Source organism: Protopterus annectens, chromosome 2.part1, assembly GCF_019279795.1.
Source record: "Protopterus annectens isolate FY-2018-M chromosome 2.part1, PAN1.0, whole genome shotgun sequence".
Lineage (NCBI taxonomy): Eukaryota > Metazoa > Chordata > Ceratodontiformes > Protopteridae > Protopterus > Protopterus annectens.
The window spans coordinates 669,698,791-669,718,588 of record NC_056729.1 but is presented as its reverse complement, the minus strand read 5'-3'; the positions used below and the strand labels follow the sequence as shown (position 1 = coordinate 669,718,588).

At 45.3% G+C, this 19,798-nt stretch overlaps 1 protein-coding gene across 1 annotated transcript in view; it reads left to right on the top strand.

The window, feature by feature from the left end:
* Window positions 1-19,798, top strand: part of PCM1 (pericentriolar material 1) — a gene marked incomplete at its 5' end in the record, with an annotated part of 3,258,627 nt that overhangs the window by 2,396,528 nt on the left and 842,301 nt on the right. The window contains one exon of the mRNA XM_044063494.1: window positions 6,616-6,750. Coding sequence (XP_043919429.1) covers window positions 6,616-6,750 — 135 coding nt within the window. The remainder of the gene's footprint in view (window positions 1-6,615; window positions 6,751-19,798) is intronic.

Genomic DNA, 19,798 nt, shown 5'->3' with positions numbered 1-19,798 from the left:
CAAAGGGGACAAGGTTTTTATTCAAGACTTTTTCTGGTACCCTGAAAAGACAACTCATTGCGTCCTATCCTGGACCTCTCTATTCTCAACACCTTTCTGGTGGTTCCAAATTCAAAATGCTAACTCTTCAACAGGTTTTTCCTTTGCTAGCCAAGGATGCCTGGCTGACAACCCTAGACTTAAAGGAAGCCTACCTGCACATCCCAATAAGAGGATCCTGCAGACAATACCTATGTTTCAGGGCAGGCTTTATAAACGTTCAGTTCTCTGCACTTCCCTTTGGCTTATCTACTATGCCCAGGGTGTTCACAAAGTGTCTAGCTCCAGCCATTGCATTTTGCAGGCAGAGAAATATTCAAATTTACCCATACTTGGATGATTCTCTGATTCAGGCAGAAAGCCAGGACTTGCTATTACAACACCTGGCATTTGTAAAGAAACTTCTAACCTTACTGGGGTACACCACCAACGAAAAAAATCTCACCTAGTACCCTGCCAACAGATTGTATTCCTGGGAGCAAGCTTGAACACAACTTCCCAGATGGCATTCCTCACTCCGGAGAAACAAGTTTATTTGGCAACCTACTTCAAACTATTGGCCACAAACCCCAGCTATCTGCAAGGAAAATATTGCAAGCTTTGGGGTTCATGGCCTCTTGCATTCTACTTATTCCATATGCAAGACTGCATATGAGGAAACTCCAATGGTATCTAAAAAGCCTATGGTGTCAACATTCTCAGGACCTGGAAACAATGATTTCTATCATTCCTTGTATAAAGACAGAGTTCCTCTGGTGGGCAGAGGCCTGTTACCACAACAAAGGACTCCCCTTCACTCTACCCCCTGCTGCCCAAACCCTAACAACAGACTCATCAGACTATGCATGGGGGGCTCACATGGCATGGCAGTGCATTCAGGGAAAATGGAACCCGAGACAGATGCACTTGCATATCAATCAAAAAGAAATGTTAGCTGTACAGAATATTCTGACAGCCTTCAAAGACTGTATTCTTCCAGGACAACTATTGGTAAAGACAGACAACACCACAGTTATGTGGTACATAAGCAGGGGGGAACCCACACGTACCCTGTCTGCAGACTAGCAATGACTCTGTGGGACACAGCTTTGAGCTGCCAAGTACACCTGCAAGCACAATTCCTGCCAGGCAAGCTAAATTCACTGGCAGACGACTTAAGCAGAAATCTCATGGACCCACATGAATGGAAACTAGAACCGAAAATATTCAACCTCTTGAGGAACAAATGGGGGACTCCAGAGGTAGACCTGTTTGCCTCCCCTCAGAACTAGCAATTGAACAAATTCTGCACACGAACTCCCCACAGTCAAGCTTGGAATGTGGATGCCCTGTCCTTTACCTGGGAAAGCCTCTCTGTTTATACCTTTCCTCCTCTGCCTCTCCTCTTAAAGGTTCTACTAAAGATCAAACAGGACAAGCCAAGGACAATACTGATTGCACCAGACTGGCCACGCCAACACTGGTAACCCCCTCTTGGACAGTATGACACTGCTGCAACCATGGCACCTGCCTCAGACCCCTTCCCTGCTGTCCCAGTAGGCGGGCCAGATGCTGCACCCTAAGCTTCAAACCCTGAACCTTGCAGCCTGGCTAATTCCTTGAGCTCTCCCCTAGCATCCCTCAGTAAGCGGGTGCTGGATGTCATTCTGGAGGCAAGGAAGCCTAGTACTAGAAAATCCTATGCTGAAAAGTGGAAAAGATACTTTTCCTGGAGCCAGGCTTCGGGGATGGGCACAACGTTGCCCATCTTACCTCATATTCTACTGTACTTAACAGAAATGCTCCACAAGGGCCTATCCTTCTAGTCAGTTAAAATTCATGCCTCTGCCATTTCAGCAAATTATAATACTGAGCCACCCCTCTTCTCTCACCCCTTGCTAAAGCAGTTCCTTAGAGGGGCCAAAAATTTAAGACTCCCCAGGAGAGCTCCCACTCCAGCCTGGGACCTTAACTTTGTATTGGAAAAGCTCACTCTTCCCCCCTTTGAACCAGCTGCTACAGCAGAGTTGAAATTCCTTTCTTGGAAAACAGCCTTCCTTCTAGCCATCACTTCAGCAAGAAGAGTGTCTGAATTACATGCCCTCATGGCTGGTGAACCCTTCATTATCTTCTATGCGGACAGGGTTTCCCTCAGGACTAATCCTTTATGCCCAAGGTGATGTCTTCTGTGGCCCTCAATCAGTCCATCCATTTGCCAATTTTTTTCCCTAATCCACAAAACAAAGGGGAATGAATACTGCACTCTCTGGATGTGCACGGACGACTTAGATTCTATTTGGACAGGACTAAGCCTATCAAAAATCTGAACAGCTGCTAGTTAGCTTTGCTGCAGAGACAGAGAGGAAGGGCATTTCTAAACAAACCATTTCCAAATGGATAGCCCATTGCATTCATTTCTGTTACAAGCACCATGGAAAACCTACCCCACAGGGGATAAGATCACTTTCCACCAGGGCTGCATCTACCTCTGCGGCATTTCTCAGAGGGATCCCTACCAGGGACATTGTAGAAGCTGCTACGTGGAGCTTTGTACATACCTTTACCAACCATTACCACTTGCCTATCTTTTCTAGATCCAGAGCTGGATTTGCCACTGCAGTCTTGCAGGGATTAATAGCTGGCCCTAATGCTCTTTAACTTCCTCCTCCCTTCCTTAGCTTTGGGATTCAACCCAAATGTGATGACTGCAACAGTGAAATACGAAGAACATAGTGCAGTTGTGTACACTAACCATAAATGTAGATGTTCGAGTGTATTCACTGTTGCAGTCCTGGTTACCCTCCCTCTAGCCTCCTGACTTCTCTTGGCTCTACCTCTCCTTGTTGGTATATTTATTTTTTCTTGTGTATTTGCTTTTTGATGGGGGGGTTTTACCATACCATTTAATTACTTCCTATTGTGGAGCCACCTGACATTTGGGACAAGAAAAGCTGATCTAACGTCGGCTGCATGTTTTATACCCCTGATGACCTGACGTCAAGGAAGAAGAGGCAGCATCCAACGCAGAAATCCAGTGACTCTGGTATTCAGGCCGGCTGAGGGCTACCTGCAGGCGGATAGCACAAGTGTGATGACTGCAACAGTGAATACACTCTGACATCTACATTTATGATGTGTATACAACTGTACTTTCCTTTTCTTACCCTCCAAAGAAAAAGTTAATGATTCTCAATGATCCACACAGCCAGTTGGAGTCTACAGCAACAGAGATTTCAAAGCTGCTAGAGACTCATCCAAGGGCCCAGTTAGGATCCAGAGTCCTATACCAGGTTCTTTTTAATCCCAAAAAAGACAGTGGACCTCAGCCATTTCAATTAGTTTGTGATACAGGCAGTGTTCCAGATAGTCACGGTACAGTCATTATTACCTCTATTGAAGAAGGGTGATTGGATGTACTCTGTAGATGTCCAGGATGCCTACTGTCCCATACAGATACAGAGAGATTCCAGGAGATTTGTTCTTTTCATCTCACATGTTTTCAGAGACCATATCAAATGTTGAATAACCTCCCTATCAGTAAAGGAAGGAAGACTTATCTTTTCCACCAGTTCCCTGGGACATAGTAACCGCAGACGCTTCCCTTCTGGGATGGGGGGCATTTTGAGAGAAAGACTGTGCAACGTGCTTGGTCACTCCAGAGGCCAATCTTCACATCAGTGTTGAGATGAGAGTGGTCTCCTAGTGTTGCAGGCTTCTTCTTAAGACCTCCTCCCCAAGGGTGTGATTTTCATCCAGACTAATAGCCTGGCAGTGGCCTGGTACATAAATAAACAAGGACCACCACAGTCATATCAACTTTGCCAGAAGGTCTTTAGAGTGTAACGGGGGGGGGGGGTGACATTATCCTATTTTTTTTTTCTGATAGCAGTGCACATTCCAGGGACATCAAATGTAAAGTTGAGCAGGTAAATTTTACTGCCTCAACCAGACAGTGACGGCAAAAATTTTCAGACACTGGGACCAATCTTGCTGCGACAACTTAGCTTCGTACCTGAACAAATGCAACAGTTACTTTGCCCTAATCCCTCCACAGGGGCAGTCACCAAGGGATGCTGTAATTCAGTTAGCCCTTCGGTCTCCTTTATACCCTTCCCCTGGTTCCACTCTTGACCAAATTTATACAGAAAGCCAGAATATGCAAGACCAAGAGTGATCCTCATTTCTCCCTTTTCACTTCGGCAGGTTTGGTTTCCCCTTCCTTTGTCCTCATTTGATACATCCTCCTTGTATGTTGGATCCCAGTCTGGATCAGTTAAGTCACTCATCTGGTCAGTCTAACTGATCTACAAGCTGTAAAGTTGACAGCATGTTTTTTCTAATTATGACAATAGCCAGAGATGCCAGGCTTTCCCTTTTGGTGATTCATATTGTTTCTCTCCCTCAAAAACAGTCTACCAAAAAGATTTATCAAAGCAGATGGGAAAGATTTTCTATCTAGGTTTCTTCAAGAGGATTAGATCCATTTTCTACTCCCCTATCATCAGTCTTAGATTTCCTGTCTGAGCTTTTTCAGAAAGGTTCTAGTTTCTCCACTATCAAAGTCCAGATGGCTTCCATAGCAGATTTTCACAAAGGGTGCAACTGCTCCTCTATAGCTTCTCATAAAATCTCTAAAGCCTTCCTCATGAGTGCTTTCTTACTCAGACCCCCACTCAGGGATTCAGTACCCTCATGGGACTATATCTATCATGCTTCAAGCCTTAAACTAAAAACCTTTTGAACCCTCTTGTTGCAATTACATCCGTTAGATGGATTTTGAATTACAAGATCTGTCTTGCAAATATCCATACCTCATTTTGTATAAAGAAAAAGTAGTTCATAGGTTCATACTAGGCTATCTGCCCTAGGGCATTTATAAGCCTAGCCAGAATGTGTTTGGCTTTCGCCACCCATTTTAAATTAATTTTGCTATGTCCTTTTTCGAGGTTAGTATACTGTGCCTCTGTCTAACAGTGACACAGAAGTGATACCCGGGTTGAACAAATCCATCCTTCCTTCCAAAGGCGACAGTCAAGGTAAATTTGAATCACTGCAGTTCTTAAGCAAAGGGTATTATATACTACACAGACTATAGGTTCACATAAAGCTCTGTTTCTATTTACATTGTATCAGGAATATCAGAAGGTCTGATCAACTGTTCATATCTTTCTCTAAATTAAAATGGATAAAAGCATTTCAAAAGTCACAATTTCCAAATGGGTGTCAGACTGCATATATTTTGTTTATAATAGCCAAGGTTTACACCTACTCATGAACCAAAAGCCCATTTGACTAGCAATAGCTACTTCTGCAGCATTCATGAAAAGTTATCTTTAATGACATTTGTGCAATAGCAACACGGTCTTATAGATCACACCTTTGTCTCATTACAATTTGGATGTGCAGTTCAGAGCATGTTCCTCTTCTGGTTATACTTTTCTCAGGAATGTCCTTCCTTGATGCCACCCAGGTACTTTTTGCAGCTTTGTCCCAAAGGTTGAATTGGATGAAAGTAGACAACATTTGATATGAAATTATGTACTTACTAAGATGATGGATCTATTTGTCTCATTCTCATCTGGTTCAACAACCCTCCCTCCTTCCCCCTTCTGGTATTGTCACTGACAGCTTATGGTGGCCCCCACAGACCTCACTTAAGTCCCTGTTTGTTGAAACTGTTTTTCTACCTTCCATGGTGTTAGCATATCCCCCAGTTGTGACACTTTTAGTGTTTCTTCAGTCATAGGAAGGGAATCTGTTGTTCTGGGTATATGTCAGCAAACTCGATCGGAAGTAATTCAGTAGAGAGGAAGTAATTATGGGTAGGGGAGGAGTCAGAGCCTCAGATCCACAGCTTTAGAAGAAGGTGCCAAATCCAATAACCCAAAGGCTGAACTAGATGAAAATGAGAGAACATGGCTCTATTATGGTAAGTACTTAACTTTCATTTTAATTTTTAACAGAATAATGGTGCACCCAGTTTTGCTTGGCTGTGATGCACTGAACTAGTTTTGTGCAGTTATATTTCCATTTTGCATAACAGCATTTAATCTGTATGGGTAGCTGCACAACAATGGGAGGACATTATCCATCTGCACAGTTTGTCCTTGCTCTGCAGGTGTTTAAATAACAGCTTACTAATTCTTTGTGCTTATTTAATAGTTATTTCAGTGGCTGATGTCCTTCCTTGCTGCTGAAGAGTTGAAAAGGAGTTACATTTGTAGCCCGAGAACCCATTTTTCCATATCCCTTTACATTACCACTGTAATCTTTGCATGGCTGCAGAGAAAATCAGTGGTAGGGTCAAGTCCTTGTTGTAATCCAGTTAATAACGTACATTACTTTGGAAGTCTGCTTTACTGTTACTGCTGAGATTTTGACCTCTGACTAACTAAAAGCACTGCTATAAGATAAATTGGGAGTATGCTAGTTCGGGTACTATGTTAAATGTTTGGGGTTGCTGTAGCTCTGCCAAGCTGCATGCTTGATTTGCTACTGCTTGCTGCTGGTGAACTTTGCTGTTTAAAATAACTGGACTTTTAATCAGCTTAAACACTGCTGCTTTTCTTGGGGCACTTGCTTTTGTTTTCTATGCAGGCAATACTGTGATTCACTTAGATCAAGCACTGGCTAGAATGAGGGAATATGAACGTATGAAGCTTGAGGCTGAAAGCAACGAAATTTCTGAGGGCTGTTGCAGTAACTTTAAGGATGCGTCTGCTGATGAAGAAGGTATGCTTTATTATACAATGATATTTCAGTTTACATTGACTATAGAAATAATTACCAAACTCTCAAAATGATATAAATTTCAAGATTCTGGTGTTTTTCTGTCTTATCTAGTGATGCCTTTTTGTACTGTATTTTGTCATTGAACTTGTGCTTTTGTTAAGCTGATGTGCAATAATGTTACAGTGAAATTCCATAAATTCAGCATAGTCAGATTAGTATTGTCCTTATTAAGTAGACAATCATTCTGTATCATGTGCCTTGTTTCTTGTAATGTGGAGGCATTTATCGTTCGAAGAAAATCACGGTATGGTAATGGAACAGTATCAGCTTGAGGTGACCACGTACTGGATTTCTCAAGTTTCTGTCAGAGCAACTCAGCTGTTGAACCAGTGATTATAATGATTGTCCTGCGATGCAAATTGTAGTAGCACATTGTTGAGAAATACAGCTGAAACAGTGATCTCTCAAAATGTACTTACCAAGTTCTGTAGCCCTGCAAACATAAAATGGTTAGGTTGTTATTGTTCTAATCCTGTAAGCTGAAACTCTCAGAAAAGTATGTGCCCAGTGATTCTAGAATAGTAAGTACCCTTTCTGGTGAAATTTAAAGTTCTTAATAAGAAGAAGAAACACGTCTTTAGGTTAAATAAACACATTTTGAAATACTAAAATATCCGGATATGCAATAACCAAGGATTTAAAGGCTAAGGTCAAGAAAGAAAAAGGTAATTATGAGCAGAAACTTGCTTCAGATACAACTAATTATGAGCAGAAACTTGCAGATGCAACTAACAAAAGAAATATAAATATATCATCAATGGTACTAAGTCTTATCAGTTTAATTCATTATTGATTGATGTGATAGTTACTGATCCAAAAACTATAGCTGATGGAGGTATTGGGAGCCAAGGGCCAATTATGACGAGATGTAATATTCCTGAGGGGGAGAGGTAAACAAACTGTTAATTTGTAAAGAAAACCAGTTAAGTAGAATGAACAAACTGTTTCCAGTTTTTAGTAATAATTTAAAACTTTTGGAAAATCTCTCATAACACTAGTATTTTAAAAATGGCAGTATGAGTGAAGTAAATCATTTCAGACCAATTGATGTAACACCTATTTTATGTAAAATTTTGAGAGATTAATTATTCAACTAATGAGTATGGAAATTCAAAGTCTGGCAGTATTGGAACTAAATCAACATGGTTTAATCAAGGGCAAGTTAGTTCTTACTAATCTGGTTACATTTTTTGATCTAGTCTCTGTAGCAATGGACAAAGGTATGGCAATAGGAGTTGTATACCTGGACTTGGCCAAAACCTTCAAATCCTTGTCATGCAAAACAATACATAAAGCCATAGTAAATGGCAAATTTAATTTGTATACATTGAGATGGAATCTGATGTTACCCATGTCACTATTACTCACTCCTGGGTCTTGGATCTGACTTTGGATCCGAGCTGGCACTTTACGGACAGCTTCTAGGCTCAAGCTCCTCTCACTCCCATGATTCCTTGCTGCCGTCTAACCCCCTACAGATATTGTTTGCCACAATCAGCTACAGATGTAGGTTTCTCTGGCTCAGCTCTGCAGTGGGATAAGTAACTTGTTTTTCTAGTATTTTTCCTCCTTATTGATATTTTCTTGGGGCTTAGTTCTGTAATTGTCTTAGTACTCTTTACTATCCATAGGTCATTCTCTCCCCTCCCGATTATAACTCTTGTCAGGTAGTTCACTTTGGCGCCCTTTTTCCTTTTCTCTTCTAGCAGTACTTTTTTGGCTGGTTGTCTTTCTGGTACTGACCTCTGCCTGTTTCCCAGTTTAGAGTTTGCTTGTCCCTTTGGTTTAGGCTGTTTTTACATTATGTCCATCAAGCCTGTCTTTTTTAAACGGTGCTCCACATGTGGTCAGAAAGTGCCCATTTCTGATTCGCACGAAGAGTGCCTGTATTGTTTGGGCACTGACCACCTGGTGATTGAGTGTGACATTTGTGCCCCATTCAACTCCAGGGCTTTGGTTACGTGCCAAAACAAGCTCCTTCTGAAAGGGCTGGCTCAAGGGGCTCCCTTGGCTCAGTCTCCTGCTAAGTCTGGATCCTCAGAGCACAAAAGGAAGACCCCTCCCTACCTCCGAGGTCTTCTCTTCTAAAAAGGCAAGGCTATTGGATCCTAGTCTTTCAAATCCAACCCCACCCTTGGCCTCGGTCTGATCTGATGCCCTCGGATCCTAAGCTCCGTGACTCTCATGGATCTGGGGCTTCTGCTGCTAGGACTTCAGATCAGAGGTCAAGGGATTCCATCCCCAGATCCAAGGTCTCTGGTTCAAGACCTTTGGATCTGGTCAGATCCGGACCAGCCACGGATCCGGCTTCCTCTGATCCCAGACTGCTGTGATCCAAGCCTTCAGATCCTACCTTGTCATCGGATCTGAGGAGGTCGGATCAGGGATCAGTGTCAGATCCCACTATTGTTCTCGAGGATTCCCCCTCATGTTCTGGCTTGGGACAGTCTCCTCCTTTGTCCAAGCATAGAGCTCGTTCTTTACAGGGGAGATCCACGGGATCTAGGCACCCATCCCCCGGCTAGGTCATCCACTTTTTCCAGGAAGTCTACTCCCTTCCGATATGGACAGGATGATGAGGTCCTTAAGGCTCAGATTGAGTTGGGGCTTCTCTCTTCTCCTGCGTATCCGGCTAGAGGGCCATCTCCTACCCCTTCTTTGACTTCTCATTTGACCAGGTTCGTTTATGACTTTCTGGCCTTGGATCGCACAGGGAGGGAGACTGAGATTCTTGGGGTCCTTTCTGTTCCTGCACCATCTGAGTCCCTGACTACTTCTGCTCAGCCTCCCCCTGGGCAGTCAGAGTCCCAGGTCCGAGCGGTCACCCCAGAGTCCTTGGGTGGGGGTTCTGGACCTGTCTTTTCAGACAGGTCATGTCCCCTTGGTGCTTTGCCCTTGACAGCTTGGGGCTGGTACTGTCTGTAGGTTCTGGCCTGCTCTGGCCCTTCACCCCCAGGTGTAGGCCTTTCTGCCAGGTGTGAAGACTGGGCATCATCCAGTCCTTCATTCTGGGTCATAGAGAGGACTTTTTCCTCCCAGAGTGTTTCCTCCCCGGCCTTCCAGGGACCATCCAGCCCCTCCAAGCTGACCTTACTCATCCTGTCCCAGGTCAGCCTTCCCAAACTAGCCTTCATGTGGGAGCTGCCCCATTCGGGCTCCCACTGTCTTCCAAATCCTCCCCTGATTCACCTCGGCAGGAGGCTCCCCAGAAGAAATTTTGTAAGAAGAGACACCTGGAGCCCCCTGCCGAGTCACTTACTGAGGATATGGACCTTTATGAAGGGGACAGGTCCCCCAGATCTCCGCCTGAGGATGTCTCCTTTGGGGACATCTTGGAAATACTGAACCTTACGGGCGGTTGGTCTTTCCTCCCCCTGTCCTCTGAGGAACCAGTCTCTCTGAAGGCTTTAGGGATGAGCCCATCTACCTCCTGCCCCCCCGCAGATGAACTTCTAGAACTCATTGCCAGCAAGGCATGAAAGGAGCCAGATACTGTGGACCCCATTCCCAAAAGTGCAGACAGGTTTCTCAGTCCCCCTTCTGACAAGCAGTTTTGATCAAAAGGCGTGTCAGTCAATGCTGCTGTGGTAGCTGCCGCCACCAAGAAAGCTCTTGGAGCAGAGCATGTCTGTCCATCCCCTGACTCTAGTCCTAGGTGATCGACAGGCATGGAAAGTGGGTTTTCACCTCAGTTACATTTGGTCTGCAGACGCTTAACTATTTGGCATATTTCACCTGACTTTAAAGGGACCTGGTCAAGGAGCTTACCACATCCCTTTCTGAGGTGTTGCCTGCCGGGCAACTAAGTAAGGTGTCCCCCCAAACTATCCACACTTTTTTCCCCTGACTAATACATCAATGAGGCTGATTGCCAATGTGCCGGAAAGAGCCTCTCGAGTGTCTGGCACAAGCATCGCCTTTCAGCATCATGCCTGGCTGCACCTTCGCAGATTTGCAGAGTCCTTTAAGGTGTGTCTCACCAGTGCCCCCTTCGATGGTTCCACCCTGTTTGGCCCTTCGGTCAAAGAGACCATCACCCGCAGTGAGCAGGGAGGCAAGACCCTGTCGGCTGTGGGAATCAGATTTTCCACCCCTCAATGCTCCTTTTCCAAGACGCACCAAGGGGCCAGGAAAATGTGGTTTCGGAAGTCAGTCTGGCTTCTAGGGACCCTCAAGAGGAGCCCTCCTCCAGAGGTCGGGGGAGAGGGTACCAAGGCAGACGCTGCTAAAGTGGCAGAGCGGTCTGCAAAATCAGGGCTCCTGGGAACCCTTTTCTGAAAGCCCCAACAGCGGTCCTGAAGCGCTGCCCAACTGTCCTGCCTTGGAGGGAGCTGAAGGCTGTTTGTCTCTGCACCCCTTGGCCTGGGCAAGTATTACAAAAGATTGTTGGGTGCTAAACTTCATTTCCAGGGTTATTCTATTCCCTTTTCCCAACCTCCTGCTCCAGTCAGGAGATAACTCACTGATTCACCATCCCATCAGAGGGAGCTAGCTCAGGAAGAAGTGTTCAGCCTTCTTCAAAAGAGAGCCATCCAACAGGTCACCCTAGGACAACGAGAATCCAGAACTTACTGTCTCTCCTTTTTGGTGCCAAAGACGATGGGGGACCTATGTTCATTCCTGGACCTCCGCAATCTGAATCTGTCAGGAAGTCAGGGTTCCAGATGTTCACTGTCCAGTCCATCATGCCTCTGTTGTACAAGGGACGATTGGATGTGCTTTGTAGATTTTTAGGACGCTTACTATCGTATAAAAATAGACAGGCGCTCCAGGGGACATCTCAGCTTTCGAGTAGGGGCAAATCACTACCAGTTCAGGACCCTGCACTTTGGTCTTACCACAGCCCCCCAGGTGTTCACTAAGTGCATCACAGCGGTCATTTCTGTACCTTGAAGATTGGCTTCTCACAGCTCCCACAAAGCATCGTCTGGTCACTGCCTCTCACTACCTCCTCCAACTATTTAACCAATTAGGCATTACAGTGACTTTCCGAAAATCCAGCTTTATTTCATCCCAAAATCTGGAATTCATCAGGATTCAGTTGGACACTGTGTCTGAGACTGCAGCTCTCCTGCTCTGCTGGGTACACCTCATCAGATCTCATGTTCAGTGTCTTCTTGATCTGTGTCACCCCCAAGCCCACCTTGTTCTGAGGGCCTTAGGGTCTATGGCAGCAGCGATTTATCTCATGACGTTAACTGGGTTCTGCACTAGACTCTAGCAGTTCAGTGGTCTTACCTGGTTCATCCTATGTCAACTCCAATCTGCGTCACTCCAGTGTGCAGGCATCATCTCCTTTGGTGGATCCAGTCTCCCGACCTCCTAGCAAGCTGACCATTCTCTCTTCCTCCCCCAACTGCCACAGTGACCATGGGTGCTTCTCTGTTGGGGTGGGGTGGAGGGGCATTTTCAGGGAAAGACAATCAAAAGCACGTGGTCTGAAGCAGAGACCAAACTGCATATCAGTGTCTTGGAGGTGAGGGTAGTTCTCATGTTACAACCCTTCCAGTACTGCCTCCCTCCAGGTACCATTGCAGTTTACACAGACAATGTGGCTGTTGTGTGGTACATCAACAAGCAAGGGGATACACACCCTTATCTGCTTTGTCACAAGGCCATGAGGGTGTTGGGAATGTGTGATGTCTTTGAGGCACTTTCTCATTGCCACACATATCCCCAGGAACTCCTACGTGCTGGCGGACAGACTCAGCAAGGCAATTCGGAGTCCTCACAAGTGGTCCTTGAATCCTTCTGTGGGGAAAAAGATCTTCCTTCACTGGGTCAGCTGAGCTACGATCTCTTCGCATCCCCTCTGAACCACAAATGCAGTTGGTATTTCGCCCTGATTCTCCCAAACGGGATATCCCCTGGGATGCTGTGGTCCACTATTGGCCCCCTGGTCTCCTTTAAGCCCATCTTCCCTTGCCTCTCCTTCCCAGAGTACTACAGAAAGCACATCTGCTAAGGCTACCTTGATCCTCATCACCCCCTTTTGGCCTTGGCAGGTGTTGTTTTCCCTTCAGTCTCACTTGAAGATGTTCATCGTGTTACCCTGCTGCAGTCATCACACTTGGGGTTATCCTGCCATCAGGCGGTCCTGCAGTTGGCCCGAATTCCAAAGTCTTGGTCCGGCGTCAGTTGCTGTCGCTTCTTCCCTGACGTCAGTGCGGCAGGGGGTATTTAAGAGGCATCCGACGCCATTTTCTTCAGTCTTTCTTGCCGCGCGGTGCCCGAAGCAGAAGCAGTTCGCAAGTGCCGGTCGGCCGACACCTGAGATTTTCGATTTGAATTTCAGTGCGAAGTCTTCATTAAAGCCAAGTACCCCGTTGGGGAACATTTTCTTGCCTCAGTCCGATGCCAGAAAAAGTTAACAACTGCATTTCTTGTGAGAAGCAAATACCTCATAAGGACTTCCATTACTATTGTATTCCTTGCCTAGGCCCAGACCATGACGTCACAGCTTGTCGATTTTGCGTTAGGTTTAATAAACAAACTATCAAACGCTGTTTTGACTTTGCACGGCATTACTTTGATAGGAAATTTAATTATATCATGCCGTCGGAGCAGCCGACGACCGCCGCTTATAAAAAACGCAAGGATAAGGACAGGCAGCCTAGGAATAAGCCAGACACCGAGGCCTCAGTTGGGCCTGTCGCCGGTTCTCCGGTTTTCAGTGAGGCACCTACGCAGCCCCTGATGACCGCAGAACTGGAACCCCAGACAGCTGTGGATTCCCAAGCGGAGTCCACTAGGCCTACGCAGCCTTCTACCGACACCAGAGCAGAACTAGACACTGGTGCAACGCAAACACCTTCGGTTGTAGAAGGTGTATTTAGACCGACTACACTCACCATTAAATCGTATGCTAAACTTACAACTCCGTTAAAACCAAAGAAAACTGTACCTCAGGCTACAGTTCAAGGCCCCATGCCTAAGAAAAACAGATGCTTAAGATGGCTGAAGATTTAATAACCCTTATCAGGGGTTCCCATCCCCCTCCTGATAAAAGACAAAGACAAGAGGAGGATTATGCATCCTCTGACCAGGTTTCTCTCTCCTCAGATTCTTCTGAGGAACAGGATTACACTTTTCCACCTTATGAGGATTCTGAGGCTGAAGACTCCATTCCCTCGGCTTCTCCCCCTGAAGACTACTCCTTTGGGGAAAATTTGCATACCATGAGGGAACATTTCCACTGGGAAGGCCAGGATTACTCAGATTCTAAGAAAAGGCTCCGAGAGTTCCTTTTACTACCCCAGCACAGACCTCTTGCTATCCCTTCTGTTTTAGATATTGTGGATGATGTTTACTTGGAGTCTAGTTTAAATCCAGACTCTCTACCTCCTGCTCCAGCCAAACCAGACAGGTACTACAGAGTACCTGACTCTCACAAATTCCTTTATAAAAGCCCTGTAGCTGACCCAGAAAGAATTTCCCAGGGTCCTAAGGGAGCAAAACTTCTATGGCTAAAAATCCTGTGCCTTCTGAAAGGGATTCCAGAGCCTTAGATAGATGGGGAAAGAAAATTTGCACCTCAGCAACTCTGGCTATGAGAGCATTAAATTGCCAGTTTCACATGCTGAAATATCAACAATTTCTGATGTCTCAGTTAAAACAAAAAATGAGCACACATTCAGAACAGCCTGAATTCAAGGAAATGCAGGATCTTTTGCATGCAGCTGAGCAGGTGGGCAAACATACCTTGCAATGCAGATTTGATTCATTGGAAGCTTCCTGTAGAGCAGCTGTTACTGGCTCTGTCATACGTAGACATGCTTGGTTAAAAGAACAATCCCTCCCTGACCATGTTAAAGCAAAATTATTAGATGCACCTTTACAGCAGGATGTATTATTTTGTGTCAAAGCAGAAGAGGTTTTTAAAGAAAATGGAGGATAAGGCAAAGTCTGCGCAAACTGTCAAGGATTTTTTGCAGGTACACCCCCCCCCCTCGTTTCGGCAAAAATTGGCCAACAAAAACCTGGTCCTTTCCAGCTTCAAACAGATCGCAGAGGGGCAAATACAGACACCCAAGGGGCAGAGGTCAGTCACAGGGCCCTTACAAACCTCGCCAATGGGGTTCTGCTACCCAGAAAGGAGGAGAAGACAGGCCCCAGGCTAGCAGAAAACAAACACAATGACTCTGTCCTCAAACTACCAAGCAAATCTCTCCTGGCAACTCCCTTGGGGGGAAAACTAGCATTTTTTTGCAGACAACTGGCACATCATCACAAAAGGCAAATGGCTTCTAAACATTGTCTCCCAAGGATACAGATTCCACTTTCATACCTTACCAAGTATCAAAGGAATGCCAAACCTGCCACCAAATCAATGGGCAGAGGCACAAAAACAAATTACAGCTCTCATGAACATGAAAGCCATTCAGGTACCTGCACAGGAGCAAGGACAAGGTTTTTACTCAAGACTCTTCCTAGTCCCAAGAAAGGTCAAAGCATGGAGACCCATTCTGGATCTTTCAATTCTGAACACCTATCTGCAAGTACCAAAATTCAAGATGCTAACACTACAGCAGCTTCTTCCCATGCTGGGCAAAAATGCTTGGCTAGTCACTTTGGACCTCAAGGAGGCATATCTGCATGTCCCTATCAGACAAAATTGCAGAAGATACCTCCGCTTCATTGTAGATTCAACACGTTACCAATTCTCTGCACTGCCCTTTGGCTTATCTACTGCGTCCAGAGTCTTCACAAAATGCCTGGCACCAGTAATAGCATACTGCAGACAATGAGGAATTCAAATATGTTCATCATGTTACCCTGTCGTCAGGTGGTCCTGAAGACTCCATTCCCTCAGCTTCTCCCCCTGAAGACTATTCCTTTGGGGGGAAACCTTACATACCATGAGGGAACATTTCCACTGGGAATGTCAGGACTACTCTGACTCAAAGAAAAGGCTCCGAGAGTTCCTTTTACTCCCCCAGCACAGACCACTTGCTATCCCTCCAGTTTTAGACATTGTGGATGATGTTTACTTAGAATCTAGTCTAAATCCAGATTCTCTGCCTCCTGCTCCAGCCAAACCAGATAGATATTATAGAGTGCCTGACTCTCACAAATTCCTTTACAAAAGCCCTGTTGCTGACCCAGAGACAATCTCCCAGGGTCCCGAAGGGGCTAAGGCTTCTATGGCTAAAAATCCTGTACCCTCTGAAAGGGACTCCAGAGCAATAGATAGATGGGGGAAGAAGGTTTACACCTCAGCTACTCTAGCTATGAGAGCACTAAATTGTCAATTTCACATGCTGAAATTCCAGCAATTCCTAATGTCTCAAATAAAACAAAAGATGAGCATGCACCCTCAACAGTCTGAATTCAAGGAAATGCAGGATCTGTTGCATGCAGCAGAACAGGTGGGCAAACATAATTTACAATGTGGATTTGATTCCTTGAATGCTTCCTGTAGAGCAGCTGTTACTGTGTCTGTTATATGGAGGCATGCTTTGTTAAAGGAACAAACTCTGCCTGATCATGTTAAAGCAAAGTTACTAGATGCACCCTTACAGCAGGATGTCTTATTTGGGGTTAAAGCAGAAGAGGTTTTAAAGAAAATGGAGGATAAGGCAAAATCTATGCAGACGGTCAAAGATTTCTTTCAGGTACAACCCCCTCGCTTCAGCAGAAATTGGCCAGCAAAAAATTGGTCCTTTCCAGCTTCTGACAGACCACAGAGGGGTAAATACAGACGCCCAAGGGGCAGAGGACAAGCACAAATCCCTTACAAACCTCGCCAATGGGGCACTGCAACACAGAAAGGAGGAGAACACAGGTCCCAAACTACTAGAAGACAAACACAATGACTTAAACCTCAAACTGCCAAGCAAAAATCTCTTGGCAGCTCCCTTGGGAGGAAAATTAGCATTTTTTTATAGACAACTGGCACATCGTCACAAAGGACAAATGGGTCCTAGACATCATCTCACAAGGATACAGATTCCATTTCCACACCTTGCCAATGATAAAAGGAATGCCAAACTTGCCTCAAAATCAATGGGCAGAGGCACAAAAACAAATTACAGCTCTCATGGACATGAGAGCCATTCAGCTGGTTACCTACACAGGAGCAAGGCCAAGGATTTTACTCAAGGCTCTTTCTAGTCCCCAGAAAGGACAATGCTTGGAGACCCATTCTGGACCTTTCAATTCTAAACACTTTCTTGCAAGTACCCAAATTCAAGATGCTAACACTACAGCAGCTTCTTCCCATGTTGGCCAAGAAAGCTTGGCTAGTAACGTTGGACCTCAAGGAGGCATACTTGCATGTCCCTATCAGACAAAATTGCAGAAGATACCTCCGTTTCATTGCAGGTTCAACCCATTACCAATTCTCTGCACTGCCCTTTGGCTTATCTACTGCACCCAGGGTCTTCACAAAATGCCTGGCACCAGTAATTGCATACTGCAGACAAAGAGGAATTCAAATATACCCATACCTGGACGACTGCCTCATCCAAGCAGAAAGTAAGGACATTCTCTTACAACATCTGACTTTTGTAAAACACCTTCTAAGTTGCCTAGGATACACAGTAAACGAAAAGAAATCAAAACTAGTGCCCTCACAAAATATGACATTCCTGGGTGCCAGCTTGAATACAACGGGCCCAGATGGCTTATCTAACGCCAGACAAACAACTACAACTAACTCAATACTTCAAAATAATGGCAACAAAGACCCAACTCCCTGCAAGAAAAATTCTGCAGGCCTTGGGCTTCATGGCATCTTGCATACTACTAATACCATGTGCAAAACTGCATATGAGGAAATTACAATGGTACCTGAAAAGCGTATGGACTCAACACAGCCACAGCTTGGAAACAATGATACCTCTCATTCCCTGCCTTCAACAGGAGTTTCTATGGTGGTCACAGGCATGTCACCTCAACAAGGGTCAGCCTTTCACCTTACCCCCAGCCAGGCAAACTATGACAACAGATGCATCGGACTATGCCGGGGGGGGCACACATGGCAGGACGGTGCGTTCAAGGCATATGGACTGCAGATCAAAGGAATCTGCACATCATTCAAAAAGAAATGCTAGCTGTACAGAATGCTCTGACAGCCTTCAAGGACCTCTTACATCCAGGACAGCTTATAATGACAGACAACACCACAGTAATGTGGTACATAAACAAGGGGGTACACACTCCCTACCCTCTATGCAGGCAAGCAATGACCTTGTGGAACACAGCACTGGCTTACCAAGTTCAATTACAAGCTCAATTCCTGCCAGGAAAAAACACATTGGCAGAAGACCTAAGCAGAAACATCATGGATCCCCACGAGTGGAAACTGTATCCACAAGTATTTGCAATGATAACTCAAAAATGGGGGCGCCCAGACATAGATCTGTTTGCCAACCCCCAAAATTATCAGCTATCAAAATTTTGCACAAGGACATTTCACCATCAAGCTTGGAAAGTGGGCGCACTCTCATTCAGTTGGAAAATGCTGACAGTATATGCCTTTCCTCCATTGCCCCTTCTCACAAAGGTGCTGCTGAAAGTCAGGATGGAGAGACCTTGAATATGATACTCATTGCCCCGGACTGGCCATGCCAGCACTGGTGTACCCGCTACTAAGGAACATGGCCCAGGGCCCACCATGGATTTTACCACAAATTCCTCATCTACTCACACAGCAAGGCAGTCAGATTCTATATAGCCAGCTCAAAACCTTAAATTTGGCTGCATGGCAAATCACCTAAGCAACCAGCCAGCCCCTCTTTCACAAGCTGTTATGGATGTCATTCTGGAGGCCAGGAGGCCCAGCACCAGGAAAGCCTACTCAGACAAATGGAAAAGATTTTGCGCCTGGAACCAAGCTAAAGGCCAAAATACCCTTCAGCCGGACATGCCTCAGATTCTACAATATTTAACTGAGATGTTGCACAGAGGACTCTTTTTCATCTGTTAAAATCCACGCCTCAGCTATTTCAGCTCACTGCAACACGGATCCTCCCTTATTTTCACATCCACTTCTAAGGCAGTATCTCAGAGGGGCAAAAAACATTAGGCCTCCCAGGAGAGCGCCAACACCAACTTGGGACCTAAATTTTGTTCTGGAAAAACTTACGCTGCTACCTTTTGAGCCAGCTTTCTCAGCTGACTTAAAGTTTATATCATGGAAGACTGCCCTGCTGCTAGCAATTACTTCAGCCAGAAGAGTCTCAGAGCTACAGGCACTAATGGCAGTAGAGCCTTTCCTCATTTTTCATCAAGAAAGAGTTTCTCTACGAACTAACCCCTCCTTTATGCCAAAGGTGGTATCCAGTGTGGCTCTAAATCAAACCATCCACTTACCCACCTTCTTTCCAAATCCACAGAACAAAGGAGAAAGACTCCTGCATTCCTTGGACATTCACAGGCAACTACGTTACTACTTGGATAAAACTAAGGCTTTCAGAAAATCTGACCAACTTTTTGTATCCTATGCTACAGCATCACAAGGAAAGGCCATCTCAAAACAGACCATTTCCAAATGGATAGGACATTGCATACGTTTTTCTACACCCATCATGAAAAAACAGTTCCTGCTAGCATAAGGCCCCACTCCACCAGGGCAGCAGCTACATCTACAGCCTTCCTCAGGGGGGTGCCAACCAAGGATATTCTGGAAGCTGCAACTTGGAGTTCAGTACACACCTTCACCAAACACTATCACTTATCACTTTACTCTAAGACTAGAGCTGGCTTCGCCACTGCAGTTTCAGGACCTTCTATCCTCCTCTAACCCTGTTTGACTCCACCTCCCATCCTTAGCTTTGGGATTCTACCCAAGTGTGATGACTGCAGCAGGGTAACACAATGAACATAGTGCAGTTTTGTACCTACCATAAATGTAGATGTTCGAGTGTATACACTGCTGCAGTCCAGGTTACCCTCCCTCCATCCCCTCTGACCTAACTAAAACCTTTCAATACCTTAAAATCTGATACAACCTTTGTGGTGTATTTGCTTATAGCTGGAAGGATGT